Here is a 27,640-nt window from a genome sequence, read left to right as displayed (position 1 = left end):
AAGATACCTGCACACGTATGTTTATCGCAGCGTTGTTCACAATAGCAAGAACCTGGAAACAACCATGCTGCCCATCAAAAGAGGACTGGATTAAAAAAATGTGGTACATATACACGATGGAATACTACGCAGTCATAAAAAAGAACAAAATCATGAATTTCACTGCAACCTGGATGGAACTAGAGTCTATAATACTGAGTGACCTCTCACAAAAACAAAGATCCAAATATCACATGTTCTCACTCATATAATGGACCTTGAACATCCAATGCAATACTATAAGAAAATGACTGATGGTACTGGGAAACTATGGGGGGGAGGGGGATGGGATTAACAGTAGCAAATATCTGTCGGGGGATGGGAAAATACTTCTTATCTACAGGGTGCCTGAATGAAACGTCATTGTACACCTAACCCTTAACTATACCCCACAAAACCATAATAAGAAATACTGATTAATGAAAAAAAAAATAATATATGGATATATGCACATACACACACACACACACACACACACACAAATTTGAGTCAGGATTTCACTCTGTTGCTCAGGCTAAAGTACAGTGGCATAATGGCTTACCATAGCCCCGGCCTCCTGGGTTCAGGTAATCCTTCTACCTCCGCCTTCTGAGTAGCTGGGACTATAGGCACACACCATTATACCAGGTTTATTTTTCTGATTTTTTGTAGAGACAAGGTCTCATTATATTGCCTAGGCTGGGCTCAAACTCCTGGGCTTAAGTGAGTCTATACAGCCTTGGTCTCTCAAAGTGCTGGGATTACAGGCATAAGTCACTGTGCCCAGTCATCCTTTTTAAAAAATATATATTGCTGAACTTGGTTTACTAATATTTGGTAGATTTTTGCATCAAAGTTCAAGGCAGATACTAGTTTGTAGTTTCTTTTTTTGTACAGTCTTTACCTTGTTTTGGTATCACAATAATACTGACCTTATAGAAACAAAAGATAAATGTTCTCTCCTTTTCCATTTTCTGGGAAAGACTGTGTAAAATTAGTGTTAATTCTTCTTTTGAATTCTCTAGTAAAACCACCTGTGCCTGCAGATTTTTTTCTGGGAGCTTTTAATTTACAAATTCAAGCTGGATGTGGTGGCTCACACCTGTAATCCCAGCACTTTGGGAGGCGGAGGCAAGAGAATTACCTGAGCCCAGGGGTTCAAGACCAGCCTGAGCTACTTGGTGAAACCTTGTCTCTACAATAAATAAAAAAATTAGCTGGACTTGGTGGCATGCACCTGTAGTTCCAGTTACTCGAAAGTCTGAAGCAGAAGAAACACTTGAGCCCAGCAGGTTGAGACTGCGGTAGCCATGATGATGGTGAGACTACGACTCAAACAAACAAACAAACAACAAATTCAATTTCTTAAATGGTTGCAGCATTATTTGTGTTATCTACTTTATCTTGGTTGAGTTTTGAAGGTTGTGATTTTTGAGGAACTGACCCATTTCTCCTAAGTCATATTTGAGTATAAAGTTATTCAGAGCATTGCCTTATCACCCTTTCAATTGTTGCAGAATCTGTAATGATAATTCCATTTCATTCCTGATACTGGTTTTCTCTTTGATTTTTCTCTATTTTCTTATTTTTAATTTCACTGATTTTTGTTCTTATCTTTATTTCCTTCCTCTTTTTGCTTTGAGTTACTTTTGCTCTTCTTTTTCTCATTTCTTGAGGTAGGAATTTAGTAGGCTCTCAGTGCTGCTTGAAGGGGTGTTTGCAGAGTAACTTAAAACATATATATATAGAAAGTGAGTGAATGGTTTCATTTTAGTGAATGAAGATCATGAACAATAAATTTTTCCTACCTGTTTACAAGGGGGGTTCTCTGGCAGGGAAAACCTACAATCAAACTAAAATTGCCCTAAACCTTTGGACCCCATGTCTGGCCACATCTCTGGCAGGTGATTGCACTACCTGATGGCAGTCTAGGTTCATGACTCTGATCCTTTGCCTGCTATGAATAGTTTCCCATGTTTGGAATCCATTTTTACAGTGCCTCTTTTGTTCAGAATTTCTTTTTTTTGAGTTGGAATCTCACTCTTTGTCACCCAGGCTGGAGCGCAGTGGCACGCTCATGGCCACTGCAGCCTCAACCTGCCAGGCTTAAGCCATCCTTCCACCTCAGCCTTCTAAGTAACTGAAACTACAGATGCATGCCAACATGTCTGGCTAGTTTTTTTTTTGTGATTTATTGTAGAGATGAGGTGTCACCAAGTTGCCCAGGATGGTCTCAAACCCCCGGGCTCAGGCAATCCTCTCACTTTGGCCTCCCAAAGTGCTGGGATTACAGGCTGAGCCACTGTGCCCAGCCTGTTCACAGAATTTCAAAACACTACTAGTGTTTCGAACAGAATAAAAACCCAATGAATAACAAGTAATTTTTGAATGTTTGAAGTCAACAAATTCACTTAGCTCTGACATATCAATGGAAGACATACAGAAACAGCTGTGTTACGGACAAGATAATATTAAACTATCTACTGCAAGGTCTTAGTTATGCTCTTAGCAGCTAAGGTTTGCACCAACAGAGTAAATCAGATCAGGACTTTAAAAAGACTCCATATATAACAATTACACACGACCATCTTTCTTGAAATATAGCTCTATCAACCTTGGCTAATCAACAACCTGAACACCAAAGTCCAAATACAAAAGATCCCAGTTTTCCTCTAAGAAGATATATTGTATATCAGGACACAGCAAAACAATTTATAGTCATAAGAAAAGTTTAAGATTTACAATATATCAGGTTTAGACAATAACACACAACTTTTTCTGTGCTAACAGAGACAATTAAGTATGTTTCCACAGGGGATTCTAAATGGAATTCATGAAAGAATTCCTTATCAATAACAGAAATAAGACCACCAGAGTTGTCAATTTTTTTTTTTGAGTTGGAGTTTCACTCTGTCACCCAGACTGGAGTGCAGTGGCATGCTCATGGCTACCACAGCCTCAACCTACTGGGTTCAGGAAATTCTTCCACCTTAGTCTTCCAAGTAGCTGGAACTATACACCTGGCTAATTTTTTAATTTATTGTAGAGATAAAGTCTTGCCATGCTGCCCAGGCTGTTCTCAAACCCCTGGGCTCAGGCAATCCTCTTACCTCAGCCTCCCAAAGTGCTGGGATTACAGGCTTGAACCATTGTGCCCAGCTAACTTATTTTGACAAATCCTTACCTCCTCCTTCTTTGAAAAAATGCAACATAATTTAGAAAGATCCATGCCTTTTACTTTTGCACATTATCAAATAAACTGCCAAAAAGAGCCAAACACTTTCAAAGACATGTTTGCAGAAGAAATAAAGATAAGGAAGCCATAATGATAGCTTAATGGGTAAGGATAAGAGTCACACTTGATTCTGCCAAAAGCAGACCTGTAGAGGTTCAGACACGCATCCAAGAATGAGCTCTGTCTGCCAACATATCAAATGTTCAGTGTATGCAACTGGCAAGAAAGTCCAGAGAGCTGCCACTGAGCCTGTCACTGTCACTCATGAGGAAACACAGACAAGTTCACCAGATAGCTAAAGCTGTAGAGGACCTCTTCTCCAAGCCAAAGCTAAGTATTCTTCCCTCAAGAGAACTTATACTTTAAGGTTCAACACATTCTGCCAACAATTCACTTGCTGAAACATTTTGAAATAAATTTCCCTGGTTAACATACCAGAGAGGATATAGGCTTTTGGCAATACAGTATTATTTTGATGTGACAAATAGTGATTTTTTTTTTTTTTTTTTAGTTGGAGTCTCACTCTGTCGCCCAGACTGGAGTGCAGTGGCCGCTCCCGGCCACCACAGCCTCGCCTGCTGGGCTCCGGTGATCCTTCTGCCTCAGCCTTCCAAGTAGCCAGAACTACAGGCGCGCGCTACCACGCCCGGCTAATTTTTGATTTCTTGTAGAGATGAGGTCTCACCAAGTTGCCCAGGCGGGTCTCGAACCCGCGGGCTCAGGCAATCCACTCACCTCAGCCTCCCAAAAGTGTGGGATTACAGGCTGAGCCACCGAGCCCGGCTGGCAGAATGTTTTATAAATGGTTTTTCTCAAGATGAAGGCAAACTATTTAGTTAATGGATGCCTATCATACATTGTGACTGCCAACAGTTGTCCTAAGTCAGTCATGTTGTATAGGCAAGTTAGAGGGTGTGATAGGACATTTGATTATCACTAAGTTATACTTTCATGAAAAATATCAAGATGCATATAAGAATATCCAAAATTAAATGTGTCCCTTGCTTTTCACATGAAGGCCCTTTCTTTTCTTTTAAAATGTGAATAATACTAGTAACAAAAATTAAATGTATTTGCATTACTTACTACTGAGAAATTTTAAAAAGCAAAGTTTTGAGTAGTAGTTTCCTATTTCTGTAGAAAGACCTGTTTGAAGATACAGCAACCTATTAGGATTTGCTGTCATACGTCACTGTTTCTCATCTTGAGAGGTATATGACTCACAAGATCAAGAAAATTCAAATTAATTTGGAGACTTCAGAAAATCCCTTGAGACCTCTAGAGATGCTGTGAAATGTCACAAAAACAGAGCTGGGAATCATTCTCATGTCTTTCTGATTAATTTATTATTTAGAACTGACCTATTTTCTAAAAAGATTTGAGGAAGCTGAACATTTCCTCAGTATGGTACCAAGCAGAAAAGGGGGTTTGATAAAAAGCTTTTTGGTGGTAGTGTTAAAAGGTACAAAATTTATTTTTCCTGGAACTCTATGCTTGAGGAAGAAAATAAAGAGAAAAAATAGAATACATTTTTTTGAAGTTATAAAATTTCTAAAGATGATACTGACAAAGACTTCTTACACGAGGAAACAAAAACAAGAAAATGGAATTTTTTTATTTGTTTGTTTGTTTGGGTCAGAGTTTCACTGTGCCATCCAGACTGGAGTGTAGAGGCAGAATCAGTTACCACAACCTTGAACTTCTGGGTCTAGGTGATTCTTCCACCTCAGCTTTTTAAGTAGCTGGGACTATAGGTACGTGCCACCACGTCTGACTAATTAAGAAAATGGGCTTTGTGGGGAGTCTGAGGTGAGAGGATTGCCTGAGCCCATGGGTTCAAGACAAACCTGGGCAACTTGGCGAGACCTCATCTCTACAATAAATCAAAAAAATAGCCAGGCATGGTAGCATGCACCTGTAGTTCTAGTTACTTGAAAGGCTGAGATGGAAGGATCGCCTGAGCCCAGCAGGTCGAGGTTGTGGTGGCTGTGAGCGTGCCACCTTCAGCCTGGGTGACAGTCTGGGTGTCAGAGTGAGACTACAACTCAAAAAAAAAAAAAAAAAGAAAAAAGAAAGTGAAAAAGCAAATATCTCTGCCCTGACAGATTATTTCCTTAAGACAAGAATAAGCCTAATGGCTCTCCATGAACATCAAAAGGTTGAGAGTGAGGAGAAAGGCTCTGGGATTGGGGGCAGAAAACACACACACACACACGAAAAATGGCATGGAGCCAAAGTCTGACTGACCAGGGATTATATCAAGAGATTTTAGTACGCTGCAAACACTTAGGCAGTTGAGATGCTGTGTATCTTTAAGTAAGGCCAGTAAATGCAATTCAATTACCTTAGTAGTTTACCCCTCTTGGCCAAAAGAACACTCATCTCAGACCACCACTGAACACTAAAATGATAGCAAAAGAGCCCCATTTCTAAAATTCAGATCATATTATCTATGTATTGAATATTTAACACTGATTAAAAAACTTAAGTCAGGTAATTTTAAAGTGCTACTCTGCAAGATCTACAGTTTATCATTTCAAAATTTGGTACCTCTCTAAATTAAATCAAGTCTGAAGATATTAACCAGAAATACTGCTTCCACAGTCTCTTTCTAACATTATAATCTCAGTATAGGACTCAGACACATGAAATGACCTCTGAACTTCATTAGGGATTAGGAAAATAAGCCCCAAAATATCATAACTCATCATTCCCATTTGTAAATTTTTATTCTTAAATGATGGGCAACCCCAAATAAAGCAGTAAGTCACATTAAGGTTTTGCCTCTGCCGTTATGATTTATAGCCACGCCTGCCACACAGTACTCATCACTCCTTCAAGGGAGTTTCTGAAGTGTGTGGTGCCAAAGGTTATGCATGTACCGAAATGCTGGACATGTCTAACCCTCACCGGTTGTCCACTCATCCTAGTATTCCACACTAATATCATCTTTATGTATCATAAGGGAAAGACAAAGGGTGGCCCTTGGCCTCCAGGAGGTTGAGTTCCTAATCCTCTGTATGTAAGATATGCTAATTTTTAAGTGTTGGTAGCAAATGCTTATCCTGTGCTTTTCTTTTATTGAAAAGTAAAAGCTGAGTTGTATGTAGTGACTCACGTCTGCAGTCTCAGCACCTTGGGAGACCAAGGTGAGAGGATCACTTGAACCTAGGAGTTGAAGACCAGCCTGGCAACATAGTGTGACCTCGTCTCTACAAAAAATTACAAAGATTAGCTATGTGGTGGTGTGTGCCTATAGTCTCAGCTATTCAGGAGGCTAAGATGGGAGGATCACTTGAACTCAGGAGGTTGAGGTTATACAGTGAACTATGACTGCAACACTGCACTCCAGCCTGGGCAACAGAATGAGACTCAAATAAGTCTCGAAACAAGTATAAGAAAAAGCTGAACATGAGTTACACAAGTGCCTGGATCTCCCAGGGCACTGACTCTGAAGGGCTCAGTCTTGAGGTTTATTCTACCCACTCCAGAGTAGCTTCAGTCTTCTAAGACTAGTGGTTACTCCGTGTCTTAATTTTTTCATCCACAGGGAAATCCACTATGTAACACAAAGTGAAAACCTATATACTACATGTTAAGAACATATTTCTGTAACTTAGCTATAAATAATGTGATTTCCTTTGTGAGTTCTTGAAAGAAAAAAACATTAAAAGTATTAAATACTTAGCATGATAATTATCTAAAAGAAGTAAGTGATGCATGCATGATTAATTTTTAAAATCTTTATAATTAAAGATATAGCACTACAATAAAAAGATAAAAATTGCTTTTATCTGACAACACTATCTTAAGGGGGGGAAAAGCTAGTAATTAGTAAATCATAGTGAAAAGAATCTGCTTTGGAAATTCTGAAATGTTCATGGCTTCACAAAGTTACCAAGAAGGCACTTGGTAGAGGTTCTACCGAAATACTAAGCAGTGGCCTACAATAAGACAGAAAACAATGTGTATTTTTAAAGCATTTGACCTAACAGCAGCATCAAGTCAGTCCTGGATTTCAAGTCTCCCTATGTTTTCACAGTGTTTTTAACTCTTCGGTCTACAAATGTGGCAACAGCAAGGCTCTTTCCTTATCTTGGCCCAGAAGACCAGACTAAGGCAGCTGCCACAGACCCTTTCTCCTTCACTGATTACAGACTCATACCAATCACAGCAGTGCTGCAGCTGATAGTGGAAGACTGCCTGCCTTTCTTCAGGCCAAGAAAGAAATACTGTGCTGAATTCAAAGATCACAGAGAATAAACCGTGGAACTTTTCTTATTGTTTATGAATTCCTCTTTCAGTGTGGAGGCAGAACTCACATTTTTTGGACTTGACAAATTATAAACTTATCTTGCAAAGAAATTTCATGCACTGTGCTTTACGTCTGAAGATCTGCGCCAAATGCCAACATTTGTACAACAGCCACCTACCATCTCTGTTCTGAGTCTTGCCCTTGAACTGAGAAAGGGCAAGCAGAAACAAAAAAAGCACACACTACAGCATTTTTTCTACTAAAACTTTCCATTTGGCAGCTGCACTTTTCAACACTATGGAAATTAACCTCTCTACTTTTTCTAGTGATCTAATTTTAATTAAAAACACTCTATATCAAGAGATTGATGCCCGATATAAAGGAAAAGTTGTAAGTGAAGCAGAAATGGAGGGGTACTTCTTGGCTTTTGGAGGTAAGTTCTTAAAAATACTAAATAGCAATATTTAAATTTTTCAATTGTACTTAGGGTTAATTGTCTTTGTTTTTGTTAAGCAGGCTGAAGAGCAACATACTAGACTAGTAGCTATGTGGCATTAGTGCTTTCTTCAGGAAATTTCACATCAGATTTTACCCACATGTGATCATTCTGAAAGTGTTTTATCCAAACCACAAACTTGTTACTATTTAAAAGTGTTAAGGTAAAATAATATTCAGGATGCATCTGGGTTCTTTTGGAAAACTGAAAAAGACTGTTTGCTTTTCAGAAATTACTTATGGATTGTAAAAAAATGCTTTAAAATATGAAAAGTAACATTCAGTGACAGATACATGCCCTAAGGTGTTGGGTGGAGGAAACATGAAAAGTTGACCTTGTTAAAATGATTATCTTCCAGTAAAAAGATGCCAAGTCTAATGTGCACATAAAGCCAAACAATCACTTCTTTTTTTTGGTTGAAACTACCACTACACATTAATCTATATGGCATAGTGCTTGACAAATAACATTCAATGATTATCACTGGGTTAAGGTGTGCAACTGAATTAAATAATCATCTTGGTCACAAACAAAGCAAAAATCAACATTGAAATAGTTTTTGCAATATAAAATCATTAAATGCCAGAACCAATTTTATAGAAGTTGATGGTACCACAAACCTGTAATATTTTCAATTAACCAATTTATACTGTAGACTATCTAGCTATAAGAAAGAAAAACTAGTTGTTTACTTTTATAAGTCAAATGATGTTTCAGTCAATGATGGACCAGTGGTCCCATAAAATTTATGACAGTGGTCCCATAAAATTATACCATATTTTTACTGTACTTTTTCTGTTTAGATACACAAATACTTAACACTGTGTTACAATTACCAATAGTATTCAGTAGAGTAACATGCTATATAGGTCTGTAGCCTTGAAGCAATACCATAGGGCCTAGGTGTGTAGTAGGGCGTATCATCTAGGTTTGCCTAAGTATACTCTATGATGTTCACACATGACAAAACTGCCTAACTACACATTTCTCAGAACGTATCTGTCATTAAGTGACACATGACTGTACTTTCTTATTTATTCACATACCACGTTTATATTCTTAAAAAATTGCTCAGATCCACCTTACAGAATATTCCTGAGGCATTTCATAATTAGTGAGAGGCAAGCATATGTTGAGAAACAGATTCCAGGTTACCATTTTCACTCTAAGAGGTGCCCACAAAAATTAAAATAAAAAAACCCTAACACTGGTCTTGGGGAAAAACACCTTTTAAGAGAAATATTACTTAGTGAGGTATGTTGTTTGTAGTAGGTGCTAACCACCTCGCTGAAGAAACAGTGAATAGAAGCATGATTTCCTCACCACAGAAGAGTGGCCTGTAGAGTTTTCAGTGAAGTTTTCAGTGAAGACAAGACCAGAAATGTGTTGGTCCTGTATCTGCCTTTTCGGAAGCTGGTCTTTAGTACTATCTACTGAACACAACATTCCTCTTAGCATTTTCTTTAGACATGATGGGAGACACTTTAAAACTATTAGGTCAATTGTTTTACTGTTTGTGAGTCCATTCATATCTATCTATTTCTGAGTAGTTTTTTTTTGTTAAATTGTTTTTCTACAAAACTGTCCTTATCATCTAAGTTCTAAACTTAAAGGCAAAAGTTCTTTGGTGGTTTCTTGTTTTTTAAAAAAAGGAAGTTCTCTACCTTTAGTTGCCATATACATATATCTTTATTCCTAATACTGCGTATTGTACCTCCTCTTGATCTTTTTATTATTGTTACATCAATCATGCTACAGGGTCTTTTTAAAATCTGCTCTATTCTATTGCAGTTTCTACTTTCTGCAGTAAATTTCTACTCGTCTCTTTATTTTCCTTCATATTTACTCAGATTTCCCTATTTTCTTCCCTAATTTCTTTGGCTGAATGGCATTCATATGGTAATTTTTATAAAACTTCCACTATATACTTTAAAAATGCAAATTATCTAATTGCTGGAAGCAGGGTTCTTTCTGTTTATTAGGTCAAGTTTGCTAACTGTTATTAACTATCTCATAACCATATTGTCTGCTTTGTCTGTCAATTACTAAGGTGACTTGTTAAAATCTCCCACAATAGGCCATTGCCTTACTAGACTGGTATGGCCACGTGCTCTGTGAGTTAGGGCTCTCGCCATGTTTCCTGGCTTTGGTCCCCTTCACTACCTTGGGGAGGTGAATCTCCTCTCTGATTTACTTTTTAAATAAACTATATTTTCTAATCTAAAAAAAAAAACCTCCCACAATTATGGATTTTTAACATTCGATTTGTAATTCTGGCATATACTAGGTGCATACCAATTTAAAATTATTTCATCTTCTAGGTAATTTATTCCTTTTATTATTATGTGGTAACTTTTATTCCTAATGATGTTTTTGCCTTACAGCTTATCATGTATGACTGACATAACCATATCAGCCTTTTATGCTTAATAGTTGCTTGATATATCCCATTCTATCCCTTACTTTTTTATTTTTTTAAATATTTTATTTTAAAGCTGTGGGGTACAATTTTCAGGACTAGGTATACAAGTGGACATCATACAGGTAAAGTTTGCAATCCCTTACTTTCAACCTTTGCAGGATCTTGAATTTAAAGTTTCTTGACAGCAGCATATAGGCGAATTCTATGTTTGTCCAATCTCATTCTTTTAACTGGCAAGTTTAATTCACATTAACATTTGTTCTAATTACTGATTCATTTATTTCTGCCATTTTATTTTGGGCTTTCTATTTCCCACAGTTTCTATTTATTGTTTTTCCCTTCCTGGTTTGTATTGGTTTGAAAGTTAAGACACCTGATCTATGTTTTGCAGTGGTTACCTCAATCTTTTGAGTACACATAACCTTATTTAAAAGCCTACAGTTATTTTGTCTATCTTCATCTAAATCTTGGGATGCTTTACGTTTGAGCAGCTTCTATTTAATGTTATTGCTGGCTAGTACTTTTACTTCACCATGTTATTAATATCTCTACTCAAACTAGTCATTTTATTGTGTGTGTTTGTTTGAGTTATGGTCTGACTTTGTTGCCCAGGTTGGAATGCAGTGGTACAACTAAGGCTTACCACAGTCTTCAACTCCTAGGCTCAAGCAATCCTCCTGCCTCAGCCTTCCATTATATGTTTCATATAGTCACTATTTATTTTGATTTATCTCTTTGTTATTATTTCTTTTATTTCATTTGTTTGTTCTGTGTTCAATTTTCTTCTTTCTAAACTATACCCTTTAGAATGGCATTAAATTTATATTAGTTGGAATTAAATCAATAATTTACTTTAATTATCATGAAATACAGTTAAAAGTTCAGTTAGACACATCTCAAGTGCTCGGTAATTACAAGTTACTAGTAGTGGCTACTGCACTGACGACACTGCTTTAGAAACTCCTACAGCCAGGGTCTGCTGGAGACAGATGTTTTATTTCTGTCGAAAAATGTCTTTATTTTCTTCTCTTGAATTAGAATTATTGGTTGTTTTTTCCATGGTCCTCTGAAAAATATTTTTCCTTTGTCTCCATAACTCAGTAGTTACAACAGAGAAATATGCTGTCAGTTGGAACTAGTGCTCCTTTGTAAATACTCAAGTTTGGAGTAGCTTTGGTAACTTCTGCCTCTTTGTCTTTGATGTCTCACTGTAATGTGTCTAGCTGTGTATTTATTTCCACTTTTTATGCTTAGGGACTATTCTGTTGCTTAAAATCTGAGATTTATGTCTTATATGGACTCTGGAAAAATTCTCAGGCATAACCTCTTTGGATATTGCCTCTTGACAAATCTATTTTATCATTCTGAAGCTCTTATCCACCATATGTTAGCATTTACAATTCTATCTTCTCTGTCATATTTCCAGTTTTCCCTTTTTGGGTTGCATTAAGGATTTCCTCAGATATTTTTTCTAGCTTTCCAATTCTCTTTTCAACTATTACTAATTAACCATTGAATCCAGGTAGACAGTTTCTTTCAATAATTAGCATTTTAATTTCTATAAGTTCACCTTGCCTATTTTTCAAATCTACCTTTTTCCTTTTTTAGTCAGGATCTCACTCTGTCACCCAGGCTCGATCATAGCTTAACACAGCTTCAACCTCCTGGGCTCACATGATCCTTCTGCCTCAGCCTCCTGAGGAGCTGAGACCACAGGCATGTGCCATCATGCCTGGCTAGTTTTTTTTTGGTAGAGAAGAGGTCTTACTATGTTGCCCAAGCTGATCTCAAACTCCTGGGCTCAAGCAATCCTCCTGCCTCGGCCTCCCAAAGTGCTGAGATTACAGGCATGAGCCATCACACCTGGCCAAATCTACATTTTTGTATACCATTTTATTTTTTCTTATATTTCTTTATCCCTTCTTTTTGCTTTATATTATCATTGATATCTGACATTCACACTCATTAAAGTCTCTAGCTGATCGTTCCATTAACTAAAGTTTTAGGGTAGGGCTATCTAATCTTGCTGTTTGTTGTATGCCATCTTCATTCGCTTTGAAGTATTTCCTTGTACATTCAGTAATTGTGGATCATAAGGCAATTCCTGGGCAACCTGGGTTGAGGATACATCTTACTAGGGCTTTTCATGTGCTTCTACCAGGTGCCCTAGAGTACTCACCAGCTGACAATAAGCTTTATGTTAATTTATTGGCCTGGGTAAGAAATTATATCAAATGGGTGGTATAACTTGAACCCCAAATCTGAACTGGGGAAGGGCCATGACTACAGCTTTCAGGAGACATCTTCCTTCTAACCCACAGCCTAAGCTTTGATAGAGAACCTTGTCTGTAATCTCCCTAGGTTGGTGGGCAGCTTTCTAATTAATTGATATGTAGCTCATTAGTAGACCAGATTGTAAACTGGTATGTGTCTGAGCTCTAACTCTCTACCTTGTGAGGTCTTATCTCCTGATCCTGTTATGCATTATAATGGGTCCTTATAAGAGCAAGAGCTCCCACCCCCAAGAACCCCATAACAGTTGGCAGCCAGTGCCAGGTCACATGCTTCCCACTTGAACTTTGTTTTCACTTTGATGCTGGCCCACAGAAATGTTCTCTACTCCCTTTTTGGCTATGCTATGTATTTAATACTTTATATAGAATTTCCGAATGTCAGTGGGGAAATATTTTCTGTTCAGATATTGCTTGACAGGAGCTGGGTATTTTCTTTCATGGGACCATGTCAAAGAACTCCTTGAAGTTGACAGTGTCCAAGGAATGGCTTTATAACCCAGTTAGTTAATAAAAAGAATTCTTTTTACTACATTTAATATATGAAAACAGAAGATCAGTAGATTGGTGGAAAAGTACACTTCTATTCAGCCAAAAACTGTGTTTTTTAAAAAAATTAATCATAGATACAATGATCACCAATGTTTCTTATAGAGAAGTGTCCAGATTAAAAAATCATCACATTACTAAAAAGTTTTAGCCAGTAGGACACTATGTGTTCCAACATTTTGATTAAAAAAAAAATCAAATAAACACCATGGCCAAGTGTAGTGTCTCACATCTAAAATCCCAGCACTTTGGGAGGCTGAGGCAGGAAGATCACTTGAGCTCAGGAGTTCAAGAACAGCCTAGGCAACATAGTGAGATGACATCTCTACAAAAATAAAAAAGTAACACCACGTCCCACTGATCAGAATTGCTTCTTTTTTTTCTTTCAGAATTGTTTGAGAACTGGAAGAAAAAAATTCTATCATCAAAGGTTTCTCAATTTTAACATATATATTTTTTCACTTTATCATACCTCAGGCTATTAATGGTCTCTACAATATTTGAAAATAACATATTTAAAAAAAAATTTTTTTGTAGAGACAAGACTAAAATTCCTGGCCTCAAGCAATTCTCCCTCTTTAGCCTCCCAGAGTGTTAGGATTACAGGTGTGAGCCACCACACCAGGCTGAAAATATCTGTAAAGAGAAACAGCCTCCAGCTCATCCATGGTGCTGGTTAAGAGGAATAGGAAGCACACTATAGGTCTGGGTTATAAGAGAATGCAGATAATATTGAAGCCCCAGTCACTCTTCCACTAGTAAGATCATTTGTCTTGAGTCTAAAGATGGGGACACAGCCTATATTTTATATTTGTAAGTATGACAAAATATATTCGTAATGTTCTTTTAAGATTAATAGGTCAGTTCAGTGGTTTAAGTGATTTATTCAAGGTTATAGTTGGTAAAATAGCAAAGCCTGGAATAGAATTCTTGCCTGCAAACTAAATTGCATGCCAAAAGAGTGTTACCATGGCAAAGCCACCCTCAGGAATATATTCTGCAGCTTTTGTATCTAGAAATCATCTGCAAATTTCAAAAAGGGATGACTAAACAGGAGGCATAAAAATCTAACCCATGCAAACTAGTTTAATCTCTATGGAAAACAGTGGGGCGATTTCTAAAAGAACTAGAAATTGACCTCCATATGACCCAGAAATCCCCCTTCTGGGAATGTACCCAGAGGAACTCAAATCATTCTACAAAAAAGATACCTGCACAAGTATGTTTACTGCAGCACTACTCAAATAGTAAAATCATAGAACCAACCATGCCACCCATCAAAAGTGGACTGGATAAAAAAATGTGGTACATATACACAATGGAATATTATGCAGTCATAAAGAAGGACAAACACAAGGACACTGTAGCAATTTGGATGGATTTAGAGCCTATCATACTCAGTGATCTATCACAGAAACAAAGAACAGAGTACCACATGTTCTCACTGATAAGTGGACCCTGAACACTTACCATAATACTTTAAGGGATTGGCAGTAGTGGGCTACTGCTGGGGTGGGGATGGGGGGGACATAACATCAATAAGGATAACTGATCTCAAATCAGGCAAAGTGGGGACCAAAGGGAGGCCCAAACTTTACCTGTATGATGTTCACTTTTATACCTAATCCTGAATTGTACCCCACATCTTAAAAAAAAATCTAACCCAGAGTTTCGCAAGTGGTTGTTTGATTCAGGTATAGCAAAGGGTGTGTGACAGCATAGATTCATGCTTTAGATCTCCACTGTCTGCTACGGTAGCCACTAGCATATACAACTGTATAAATTCAAATGGATTTAATAAACTGAAAAAAATTCCTCATTGGCACTAGCACATTTCAGGCCCTCAATAGTTACTTTGCCTGGTGATTACTATATTGGACAATGCTAATCTAGAACTTTCCCATCATTGCAGAATTCTAGCATTCTTCTAGAATTGTGGACTGATGAAGTAATTTTATTATTGCAGTAAAGTGGAAAGAACATTAGCTTTGAAGTCTAACAGACCTAGAGTCTAATTCTGCCTCTATCACTTATTACCTTTGCCAACCTTGAGCAAGTTTCCAAACTTTTCTGAGCCTCTTGTTTCCTCAATCTGTAAGTTGGGGATCAGAAATGAAGAGCTGAGAACAACACCACTGCCGAACAATTAGAGTATCAGCAACTGCCACATTCTTCACTGCAGCTTCACTGGGGTCTTGCGGCTGCCAAAAGGCCCTTGCACAGACTAAAAATATGCCACTTCCAAAATATTCAAGACTTACCAGACCCAAAGACTTGGTTAATGTAAGGATTCTCTTTGTAAGATTTTACCTTTCTCTTGGGGGGTAAGGATGGGCAGATACTTTGTCTAAATGAAGAAAAACTAAAACTGTAAACAAAACAATTTAGAACTGGAAAAAGTTACAATTCAGTGTTCTATTACATTAGCTCTAAAAATGGATTTGAAAGAAAGAAGTTGGAGATGAAGGTGCAACTTGAGTTAAATGGGTCAGGTGTCTTGGTGGTTTTTTTCCCACAAGAGAATGGTGGAAGAGCAGCTAAAGAATCAGTTGTAATTATCTGTATGCATGATCAGATACTAACTAACTTTTTACTTAAAGAACAAATCCCTAAACAACTTAATAGCTTGCTGACCTGACAAGACTATTTTCCACTTTTAAGACTAGGTAGACAAAAAACTCAAGAGAGACCTTACCACTCATAAAAATCACTTTATGCTGTCTTATCACTCTCCCTAATACAGCTATTCCTTTAATACTTTCCCCAATGCAACGACCTGGTTAAGCGAGTTTTTGCTCACCTAAGAAAACTGTCATTTTAACTTCCTGTTTAAAATCTTTCTAAAGCCAGGCTCAGTGGCTCAGCCTGTAATTCCATGCCTTGGGAGGCTGAGGTGAGCAGATTGTCTGAGCCCGCGGGTTCGAGACCCGCCTGGGCAACTTGGCGAGACCTCATCTCTACAATAAATAAAAAAATTAGCTGGGCGTGGTAGCGCACGCCTGTAGTTCCAGCTACTTGGAAGGCTGAGGCAAAAGGATCGCCGGAGCCCAGCAGGTTGAGGCTGCGGTGGCCGGGAGCAGCCACTGCACTCCAGTCTGGGCGACAGAGTGAGACCCCAACTCAAAAAAAAAAAAAGAAAATCTTTCTAAAATAAAACGCACTGGGCGCAATGGCTCACGCCTATAATCCCAGCAGTTTGGGAAGCTGAGTTGGGAGGACCGCTTGAGCCCAAGGTAGAAGACCAGCCTGGGTAACACAGTGAAATCTAGTCTCTACAAAAAATAATTAGCTGGGTGTGGTGGTGTGCTTGTAGTCCCAGATACATAGGAGGCTGAGATGGGAGGATTACTTGAGTCCAGGAGCTCAAGGCTGCAATGAGCTATGATTATTCCACTGTACTCCAGTCTAGGTGCAAGAGTGAGACTCCATCCCAAAAAATAAATACATAAAATAAAATGCATTAGTTCACTTTCTCTCCTAGAATATTCTCATTAATAAAATAAACACTCCTGATGATTTAAGTTCTCATTATAACAATTTAATCTGTGATATTTTAGCGGGGTTAAAGTTATAGAATATGGACTTCATGTTGAAAAAGTTTTTATGCAGAAACAGTTATGATCCTATCTCTCCAACTGAGTATCCCAGGTTACTCTCCAGATATCTACTTAATTTTTACAAAATAAAACTCAGTGTTAGCTTGTTTTCTTATAATTCAGACTTTAAACATATCTTCAGATAACTCAAGCTCTGATTAGTTAGTGTCTGACTAATCATGGTTCAATTATATTTGTGTTATATCACACTGTCAATTTCACAGGACCCTTTCCTTGTGAACTATAATACAATTCCTTCAGACTTATGCTAAATGGTAATCAGGACTTTGGGTATCTTGATAATTTTCCCTACTGACTACTTCAATAATCAAACTTTTCTTAGAAGCAATAGCTAGATTAAATTTCTAGGTAGTAACAAACAATTAAGCTCATTTCACTTTTAAAGAATTGGATCTGTATTACTTTGCAGAATTTCCCTGTTAATAGAATGCTCAGTACAAAGAAAACAGCCTTCTAAAATAATTCTCTCTCTTTTTTTTTTAACACTCCTGGGCTCAAGTGATCCTTCCTCCTCAGCCTCCTGGTAGTTGGGACTATAGGAATATGCCACCACAACCAGTTAATTGATTTTTTTGTAGAGACAGGGTCTCACCATGTTGCCCAATCTGGTCTCAAACTTTTGGGCTTAAGCAATCCTCCTGCTTTGGTTTCCTAAAGTGCAAGTATTATAGGCATGAGCCACAATGTCCAGCCATTTGAAATAATTCTTTTTTTTTTTTGAGTTAGAGTCTCACTCTGTCACCCAGGCTGGAGTGCAGTGGCACACTCACAGCCACCCCAGTCGACCTGCTGGGCTCCAGCGATCCTTCCGCCTCAACCTTCCAAGTAGCTGGAACTACAGGTGCACATTACCATGCCTGGCTAATTTTTTTGACATATAATAGAGACAAGGTCTCACCAAGTTGCCCAGGCTGATCTCGAACCCATGGGCTCAGGCAGTCTTCTCACCTTGGTCTCCCAAAGTGCTAGGATTATAGACGTGAGCCACCATGCCCAGCCTAATACTTTTTAATACCTGTAAGTTCAGATGGATTTATTTAAACTAATATTAACAATAGAATTATTTCAGATGGGCTGGGCTCGGAAGCTCAGTCTGTAATCTCAGCACTTTGGGAGGCTGAAGCAGGTGGATTGCCTAAGCCTCATCTTTACAATAAATCAAAAATTAGCTGGGTGTGGTAGTGTGCGCCTGTAGTTCCAGCTACTTGGAAGGCTGAGGTGAAGGATTGCTTGAGCCCAGCAGGTCGAGGTGCGATGGCCGGGAGCATGCCACTGCACTCCAGTCTGGGCGACAGAGTGAGACTCCAACTAAAAAAAACCCAAACAAACAAACAAACAAAATATATATGGGTAGTCAACAGACACATGAAAAAGTGCTCAGCCTCACTAATCATCAGAGAAATGCAAATCAAAACCATAATGAGATACCACATAACCCACTAACGATGGCCATCATTAATAAAACAAACAACAGATGCTGGTGAGGATGCGGAGAAAAAGGAATGCTTCTACAATGCTGGTGGGAATGCAATCTAGTACCACCTCTTTGGAAAACAGTACGGTGATTTCTGAAAGAACTAGAAATTGACCTTCCATATGATCTGCAATTCCCCTATTGGGAATATAGCTGGAGGAACTCAAATCATTCTACAAAAGACACCTGCACATGCATGTTTATTGCAGCACTATTCATAATAGCAAAAACATGGAGCCAACCATGCTGCCCATCAAAACTGTACTGGATAAAAAAATGTGGCACACATACACAATGGAATATTATGCAGCCATAAAGAAGGACAAACATATGGAGTTTGCAGCAACTTGGATGGATTTAGAGTCTATCATACTCAGTGATCTAGCACAGAAACAGAAAACTGAGTACCACATGTTCTTGCTCATAAGAGGACCTTGAACAATTATCATAATACTATAAGGAAGGAATTGGCAGTAGTGGGAAACTGCTGGGGGGTGGTACACCTCATCAACAAGGGTACCTGCATAATGAACATTTGTATACCTAACCCTGAATTGTACCCTACATCTTTAAAATAAAAAAATAAAAAAAAAATAAAAAGAATGATCAGTATTTGTGCCCATCCTTCTGTTGCTCAGGGGCAGCCAATAGTTCAGAGGTACAAAAAAACAAAGGCTTAAAATTTATTTCCATAAGCAAACAACAGAAATACAACACCATTAAATGAAAACTACAGTTAACCAAACTAACATGTTATTATAATTAAAAGTTTTTTCAGTTTTAGAGTCCAGTTTAAAAGGTTGATCTTACTATGAGACTCATTTTTATCATAAAAATATAGATCATATTTTATATTGTAATTTGAAACTTCAAAAATAATGTACTGATAGAAACTAAAATTACTCTTTTATTATATTTTTATTTTGAATCAGGATCTCACTCTGTTGCACAGGCTAGAGTGCAGTGACATGATCACGGCTCTTTACAGCATCAGTCTGCAGCTCAGCTCAGGTGATCCTTCCATCCTAGCCTCACAAGAGGCTGGCACTACTGGCATATGCCACCACACCCAGCTAATTTTTAAATTTTTTGTAGAGATAAGGTCTTGCTATGTTGCCTGGGCTGGTCTCAACCTCCTGGGCTCAAGCAATTCTCCTACCTTGGCCTCCCATTGTCCTGGGATTACAGGTGTGAGCCACCGTGCCTGGCCAATTTAAAATGTAAATATACAGACTGTAATAAAACAAATATACTCACAGCTTGCATTTCTATACAGAAGAAATGGTTCATGGAGCTGAAATTCCAAATCTTTATTCACTGGTTCAACTAGATTGTGCATATTCAGTCTATTCACAATGGTAAAACCATGGTAAGGTGAAGCTGACCTTAAATTTAATAGAAGAAAAAAAAATCTTTAGTTACCATTGAATCTGTTGAAACATTATCTGCTATACACTTGATTTTTATTCAAGACAGAATACATTAGTATATATACAATATTTTCAGCATTTAAAATCTTAAACAAAAATTTTAAGTCAGATCATACTCTTCTTCTGCTCAGGACGCAGTCACTCAAGATAAAGACCAAAGACCTTACTAAAGGGCACCAAGGTCCCACCTGACATGCTTGTCCCCTGACTTCATCTTCTACCTCTCATTCCTTGCTTCCTCTGTTCCAGTCACACCCGACAGGGCTTCTTGCCACCCTCTGCAGGTATTTCCACCTCCAGGACTCTGCATAACTCATCTCCTGCAAGCCTTTGCTCACATGTCACCTTCTTAATGAGGTCTCTATCACTTAAGGCTCCCAAGCTCAATACTGCTAGCCCTCTTCTCTTTAGCTATACAACTTATTTTATATTTACTGTCTCCCCCAACTAGAATGTAAGCTCCATGCAAATGGGGATTTTTGTTTTATTTTTTTCACAGACATATTCCAAGATAGACATGCAGCTGCTGAATGAAATACCATTCATTTATTTTAAAGGCAGGGCTAGGTGCAGTGGTTCACACCTGCATCTCAGCACTTTGGGAGGCTGAGACAGGAGAACTGCTTGGGCCCAGGAGTTTGAAACCAGCCTAGGCGACATAGTGAGACCTTGTCTCTACAAAATATCAAAAAATAAGCTAGGCATAATGGCAGGTCCTAGCTACTTGGGGGCTGAGGTAGAAGGATTGACTGAGCCCAGGCTGTCAAGGCTGCAGTGATCTGGGACCGTGCCAGTACACTCTAGCCTGGGCAACAGAGTGAGACCCTGACTCAAACAAACAAACAAACAAACAAATAAATGTGGTACTAAAGTAGCTACAGTGACTGCCCACCTTTAAGCAGTTCTGAGTTAGATGGAAAATGCCTTAGATCCTACAAAAAGAAACATCCTTTGATTCCGTATATAACGCTTTAGATACTCCTCCCATGTATCTACCATCTCATTTGTGATGTACGTACAGAGAAAACAGAATCCTATTCCACAGATTAGGAAACAAGCTTAGAATGATTAGGGCCTGTGCCTGAAGTGCTGCAAGTAAGGTAACCAGGATTCAGCTTTAGGTTTTTTTGATTACAAATCCAAGCTTCTCCTATATACTAAGTGATCACTGCAAAGTGACATTCTGATATCCTGATATACCTTTATCTGAGGTACATAAAATGTTCCTGCATTCCCCAAACAGAGTTTCTTGGGTTTCCTTTTATTAGAATCAATACCATATAAGTCTTCATGAATTGTATTACATCAAGCAAACCATTACACCGAATCTCTACATTCAGTAATTTTCTACAATCAGTGAATCTGTACTACACATTTTTTTTTGTGTTGGAGTCTTACTCTGTTGCCCAGACTGGAGTGCAGTGGCCGCTTCCGGCCACCGCAGCCTCGACCTGCTGGGCTCTGGTGATCCTTCCGCCTCAGCCTTCCAAGTAGCCGGAACTACAGGCATGCGCTACCATGCCCGGCTGATTTTTTTTTGATTTATTGAAGAGATGAGGTCTCGCTGCCCAGGCGGGTCTCGAACCCGTGGGCTCAGTCAATTCACTCACCTCAGCCTCCCAAAGGTGCGGGATTACAGACCGAGCCACCTAGCCCGGCTGTACTACACTTTAATAATAAAGTCAATAAAGTATTTTTTCCAAATATCATAGAAACCAAGGTTCCAATGACAGAGTCTCTAAATATTTAAATATATATATACTTTTTTTTTAAATTTAAATTTTTTTTTTTTTGAGTTGGACTCTCACTCTGTTGTCCAGGCTGGAGTGCAGTGACACACTCCCAGCCACCCAGTGTCAACCTGTTGGGCTCTGGTGATCCTTCCACCTCAGCCTTCCAAGTAGTCAGAACTACAGGCACATGTTATTATGCCTGTCTAATTTTTGTTTTATTGTAGAGACGAGGTCTCGCCAAGTTTTCTGGACTGGTCTCGAATCTGCAGGCTCAGGCAATCCATTTGCCTCAGCCTCCCAAAGTGCTGGGATTACAGCCTAAGCTACCAAGCCTGGCCTATATTGTTAATAAAAACAATGTCATGCCATAAAGGCTGTGGCCAGGTGCAGCCCATTCACTGCACTAACTGTGCCTGATGCATGCTCAAGGACAAGACTATTAAGAAGTCCATCATTTGAAACATAGTGGAGGCCACAGCTATCAGGGACATTTCTGAAGCGAGTGTCTTCAATGCCTATGTGCTTCCCAAGCTGTGTATGTGAAGCTGCATTGCTGTGTGAGTTGTGCCATTTACAGCAAGGTGGTGAGGAACCGATCTTGTGAAGCCTGCAAGGACCGAACACCCCCACCTTGATTTAGACCTGTGGGTGCTGCCCCACGACCTCCACCAAAGTCCATGTAAGGAGCTGAGAGTCCTTAAGACTGAAGAACAACTATCTTCTGGAAAAAAATAAAATGGAGATTATATTTTTTAAAAAAAAAGAGTAATAAAAAAAGACAAAAGTAATAGGAAACAAAGCGTCAAAGAAAGAGCTTAGTGTAAAGTGTCAAAGAGTTTAGTGTACAAATATCAAAGAACTACACTTAAAAGATGAAAAAACAGTAAGTGTGTTTAGATAAGATCTGAAAGCTTTATATAAAAATTTAGAAGAATATTTGACAAATTATTTTAAATTAGCATTAATGGAGAAAGGTAATCCTTAAAAGAAACACAATACAAAAAAATAGAAAAGACGAGGTGTCAGTAATAATTCCTGTGGCCTCTCTAAGCTTTAAAAAGGAAGAAAAAGAATCTGCCCCTATCAGAGCAAGACCTGAAGCAGAGGTCCTCAAACTTTTAAAACAGGGGGCCAGTTCACTGTCCCTCAGATCATTGGAGGGGCGGACTATAGTTTAAAAAAAAAAAAAACTATCAACAAATTCCTTTCTTTTTTTTTTGAACTATAGTCCGCCCCTCCAACGGTCTGAGGGACAGTGAACTGGCCCCCTGTTTTAAAAGTTTGAGGACCCCTGCTATAGGGATCCAAGAAAATAAGTACCCCGTAACTATCAAATCCTTTCAGCTGCCTTAGGCTCCAAAAGTTGCCTATCAAAACAAAGCTGCAATTTGCAAAGCAATCACATTTTAAGATCATTAATTGTCAAAGGAATAGAAAATAAAAAATATGAGTGGATTGCCTGAGCCTGCGGGTTCGAGACCCGCCTGGGCAACTTGGCGAGAACTCATCTCTATAATAAAATTTAAAAATCAGCCGGGCATGGTAGCGTGTGCCAGTAATTCTGGCTACTCGTAAGGCTGAGGCGGAAGGATTGCCGGAGCCCAGCAGGTGGAGGCTGCAGTGGCTGGGAGCGGCCACTGCACTCCAGTCTGGGCAACAGAGAGAGAGAATCCAACTCAAAAAAAAAAAAAAAAAGAAAAGAAAAAATATGCAATTATGAGTAATCTAGGCTTTCTAAAGACCTCTCAAACTAAAAGTACATATTACTAAAGACTGTACATAATCCAGAACTTTTGAGGCGTCTGAAAAGAAAATAGAACTTGTCACAGAAGATAACCTCTCACTGAGTAATCACAGAACAGAGGGATGGATCTCTCAACTACATTATTTTATAGAGCTAGTTTATGTATTATCTTTTTCTCCTTTTAATATGGGAGGAAGGAGACAGGCATCTGTTTTAGACTCATTCACTACCAGAAAATGTGTTCTATTTTGAAAGAATTTTACAAGGCTCCTAAATAAATTCTAGTTCTGTTTATTCTGAATCACAGGAAGGCTCAGAGAAGAGAAATAACTTGGCTGGGATCTCACAACTAGGGAAGGATAAAACTTGAAGAGAATAAACAAAGTAGGAAGGCTCCAAAGACAAATGTACAATAGAATTGAATCCATTTGACATTGTTCACCATTAGAGTTTTTAAAAATAAATACATGTATTTTAAAAACTTACCTTCGATATACAAATAAGGTCCCTTCTATATCAGTCTTCTCCTATAATAGACAATGTGTAAATTAGTTTTTCCCCCATAATCCAACCCCAAATAGTCCCAGTGGAGAAAAAAATCTTCATATTTAAGATTAACTTGTTTCATTTAATGTAAAGTTATCCATTTTTGAATAGGCAAAACGACTCATATATCTTTTTGATACTACTGATGTATACTCAAGCATATGTAATGTTAGCATTTGTCTTTTTTAATTCGTAAAGGGAAATCATAGAATGAACTTTTACTTTTTAAAGCTAAAATGTTTTAGCCAGGTTTCTTAATTTTAAAGCTAAGGTCCTATATGCAGAAATTTCTTCATGTTTAAAGTTTGTCAAAGTTGGTCAGGTGTGGTGGCTCACACCTATAATCCCAGCACTTTGGGAGGGAAGGTGAGAGGACTGCTTGAACCTACGGGTTTCAGACCAGCTTGGGCAACTTGGCGAGACCTCATCTCTACAATAAATAAAAAATTAGCTGGGCATGGTGGTGGGTGCCTATACTTCCAGCTACTTGGAAGGCTGAGGTAGAAGGATCAAGTGAGTCCAGTAGGTCAAGGCCGTAGTGGCTGTGAGCGTGCCACTGCACTCCAGCTTGGGTGACAGAGTGAGACTCCAACTCAAAAAAAACGTTTATCAAAGTTAAGTTTTAAAAAAAGAAACAAAGAAAGGAAATTTACTTAGGATACTTGTTTCATTACTGGGAGATTTTGATACATTTTCACAAGTAGCAAATTTTGTGGCTTGTTAAGAATCACAATCAAGTACAATTTGTTATTTTTAGAACATAAAGAATCATGAATACTGAAACTATACTCTGCCTCAATGTAAATACCAGAGGCCTTACAAATAACTTTAAAACTTTTTTAGTCTAAAATATGTTTTGATTAAGAAAGCACAACTCACTACAACCTTTCATTTGTTGTGGCAAGATGTATTTAGGTTTTAAACACAATTACAATGTGTCTTAAAAAATAAATAACTCTATTAGTCTGCAGTTCGCAGGTTAGATTAGACCTAAATATTTTACTGTAGTATATACACTATTAAGACTTTAAATGTTAATCATATCAAATTGAATTTGTTGGCATACAAAAATTTATTTATATTTATTTATTATTTTTTAAAAATCAATATTTTTTATTGATTTAAGTTAAGGGTTAGGTATACAAATATGCTTCGTTCAGGCACCATTGTTGATAAGAGGTGTCTCCCCCTCCCCAGACAGATATTTACTACCGTTAATCCCATCTCCCTTCCCCTCCCCCCCTCATAGTTTCCCACAACTGTCAGTCATTTTTCTTATAGTATTACGTTGGATGTTCAAGGTCCACTATATGAGTGAGAACATGTGATACTCAGATTTAAAAATTGATCATCTTGATTTCTTCTGGTAATATTGTCCTAGCTTAAATATCATTATTTTCCTTCCTAAGGATTCAGAAGCTTTTTCTTGCCTTTAAAATGTTGTTAGTTTAAGACACTGGTAATCAACTGTCTCACAGAAAACAACTGTCCCCTTAAAAAACTGAGCTGGGTTCAGTGGCTCAGCCTGTAATCCTGCGCTTTGGGAGGCTGAGGTGAGTGGATTGCCTGAGTCCGCGGGTTCGAGAGTCCCCTGGGCAACTTGGCAAGCCCTCATCTCTACAATAAATCAAAAATTAGCCGGGCGTGGTAGCGCGCGCCTGTAGTTCCAGCTACTTGGAAGGCTGAGGCAGAAGGATCGCCGGAGCCCAGCAGGTCGAGGCTGTGATGGCCAGGAGCAGCCACTGCACTCCAGTCTGGGTGACAGAGTGAGACTTCAACTCAAAAAAAATCAAAAAACAAAAAACAAAAACTGTGCAAAGTTACAACTCACTGTAAATAATAAAAAACGATGTTGATTATGCTTTATATACCAAGATCCAAACAAACAACAGCAACTTATTTTACTTATTTTTCAATTCAAGTTATTATAGTTTGTATACATATTTAAAACGGGGCTAAGCAAGAGTCAGTGAACAGATTGGATGTTACTTTTTGGACCCCCTCCCGTGCACAAAAGCCAAAAAGTACTTAGGTCTGATAACAGCATTCAGAGGTGACATCACCAGCATCACAGGTGGAACAAAACACATAAAGAGCCCTTTTCTTAAGTGCCTTGAAATCTTTTCTCGAAACTATGGAAATACAGTGTAGCTCGATAAAAGTCGGACCCACCCCCCCTTCCAAGAATTGAAACTAATTAGGTTTTAAGCTTTAAATTCAAATGACCTCTGCGAAGGGGTCCCTCCTTTACGTTCCTCTCGGGGTGAGGGTGGGGAAAAGAGTGTTTATTTTATAAATCACGTGTATGTAATTTATCTAATAACCTTCAAGTCCTCAAACACAAGTTTTCAGGTACCCTTCTGACCCCACTGCTCTTATATCCGTCAACGTATCTGCAAGGAGGTCAGGTCGCCCACGTCCCCAGACCCGACCCCAAGGTACTGATCCTGTTCCTCCCCTCCCCTCCCTCGGCTTTTCCCTGGGATGTCTTGGGCCTACTTTTCTCGCTCTTATCCTCCAATCCCGGGCGCCTGCAGGCTCCGGCCCGGCTTTTTACTAGTCCCTGGCCTCGCCTCCGCGGACCTGGCCTCCCGCTTCGCCCCCCACCCCAGGCAGCCCGCGCGGCTCCTTTAAGAGGCGGCAGCGGCCAGGCAGGAGTCCTCAGCGGTCAGACTGCACTCACCCACTGGTTGGCCTTGGGGCAGAAGGTGTACAGGGCGACCTGGCCCGTGAGGTCTGCAATGCTGGTGATGTAGGGGTCGTGTTGCTTCAGGGCCGCCAAGCTCATCTCCTGCCCAGCTCTACTCAGCGACTCCATCTTGAATCCCGGAGCCGAGCCCCTCTGGAGGGGCGGAGTCACAAACAGGAAAGTGCCATCGAGACAAAGTTCCCCCAACTGCGTCGGTCCTCTCAACTTCCGCCTCTCAACCGCGCCTCGCGGCCGGCGGTACCTAGCCTTTCCGCTCCGCCGAGCTCACGCTCCCGACACCGGGTTCCGGCGTTGTCAAGTCCCATCAATACAAACGTGTAGGGCTGTGTCCACCGATGCACAGCCGAGGTAGTAGGCGGGGACCCCAGCGCTAAAATGTCCTAAAACGCCCGGCTAAAATGTCCTAAAAGCCCGGGTGCTGGGAGCAGGGCTGCATGCTCGTTTTCCGAGTTCCTGTCAGGCGGAGGCTGGAGATGGCTGCGGTGCCTGCCTCGCGCGGAGAGTGCCTGGGGCCACAGAACCAAAACGCGCTATGGAAGTGCGGGGCTCCACCGACCGTTTAGAAAATTACCCCAGGTCTCAACCATCGAGTGTTCTTCTAAAAGGAAGAGGCTAAGGCAACATACATTCATACAAGTAGAGGGTTTATTTGAATCCAGCTTGAGGATTGCAACAGGGAGCATAAGCTCAAGTTACTCTGAATATACGCTTCGAGTGGCGGCATTACAGGTGGCTTTTTGTTTGTTTGATTCGTTTTTTTTCTTGAGACAGGATCTCGCTCTGTCGCCCAGGCTTAGTGCAGTGCTTACGAGCATAGCTCACTGCAGCCTCGAACTCCTGGGCTCAAAGGATTCTCTTGCCTCAGTCTCCCGAGTGCCTGGTACTATAGGTGCGTGCCACCACGCCTGGCTAAGTTTTTCTGATTTTTTTTTTTTGTAGAGAACGGAGTCTCACTATGTTGTCTAGGCTGGTCTCGAGCTCCAGGGTTCAATCAATCCTTTCACCTTAGTCTCTCAAATATAAGCATGAGCCAGTGGGCCTCCCTACAAGTGGATTTTTAAAAGAAAAGAAGAGGCAGTTTTTGAATTGTTTACTAGGAATTTACATAAAATAACATTGA

General features: G+C 39.3%; 1 protein-coding gene across 4 annotated transcripts in view; it reads right to left on the bottom strand.

The window, feature by feature from the left end:
- Nucleotides 1–26,729, bottom strand: part of DCP1A (decapping mRNA 1A) — a 62,504-nt gene extending 35,775 nt beyond the window's left edge. For 2 of the 4 annotated variants that reach the window (XM_008050214.2, XM_021708370.1), the window contains exons 1-3: nucleotides 26,494–26,729; nucleotides 23,751–23,791; nucleotides 19,615–19,742 (exon numbers count right to left, since the gene is read on the bottom strand). In XM_008050214.2, coding sequence (XP_008048405.1) covers nucleotides 19,615–19,742; nucleotides 23,751–23,791; nucleotides 26,494–26,628 — 304 coding nt within the window. In that variant the 5' untranslated portion in view covers nucleotides 26,629–26,729. The remainder of the gene's footprint in view (nucleotides 1–19,614; nucleotides 19,743–23,750; nucleotides 23,792–26,493) is intronic. The other 2 variants (XM_021708367.1, XM_021708375.1) reach the window with 2 other exon arrangements.
- Nucleotides 26,730–27,640: the final 911 nt, after the last annotated feature.

This window comes from Carlito syrichta, unplaced genomic scaffold, assembly GCF_000164805.1.
Source record: "Carlito syrichta isolate Samal-C Ts95f unplaced genomic scaffold, Tarsius_syrichta-2.0.1 Scaffold59673, whole genome shotgun sequence".
Taxonomy (NCBI): Eukaryota; Metazoa; Chordata; class Mammalia; order Primates; family Tarsiidae; genus Carlito; species Carlito syrichta.
The sequence above is the reverse complement of the archived record's forward strand: the minus strand, read 5'-3'. Positions and strand labels throughout refer to the sequence as shown.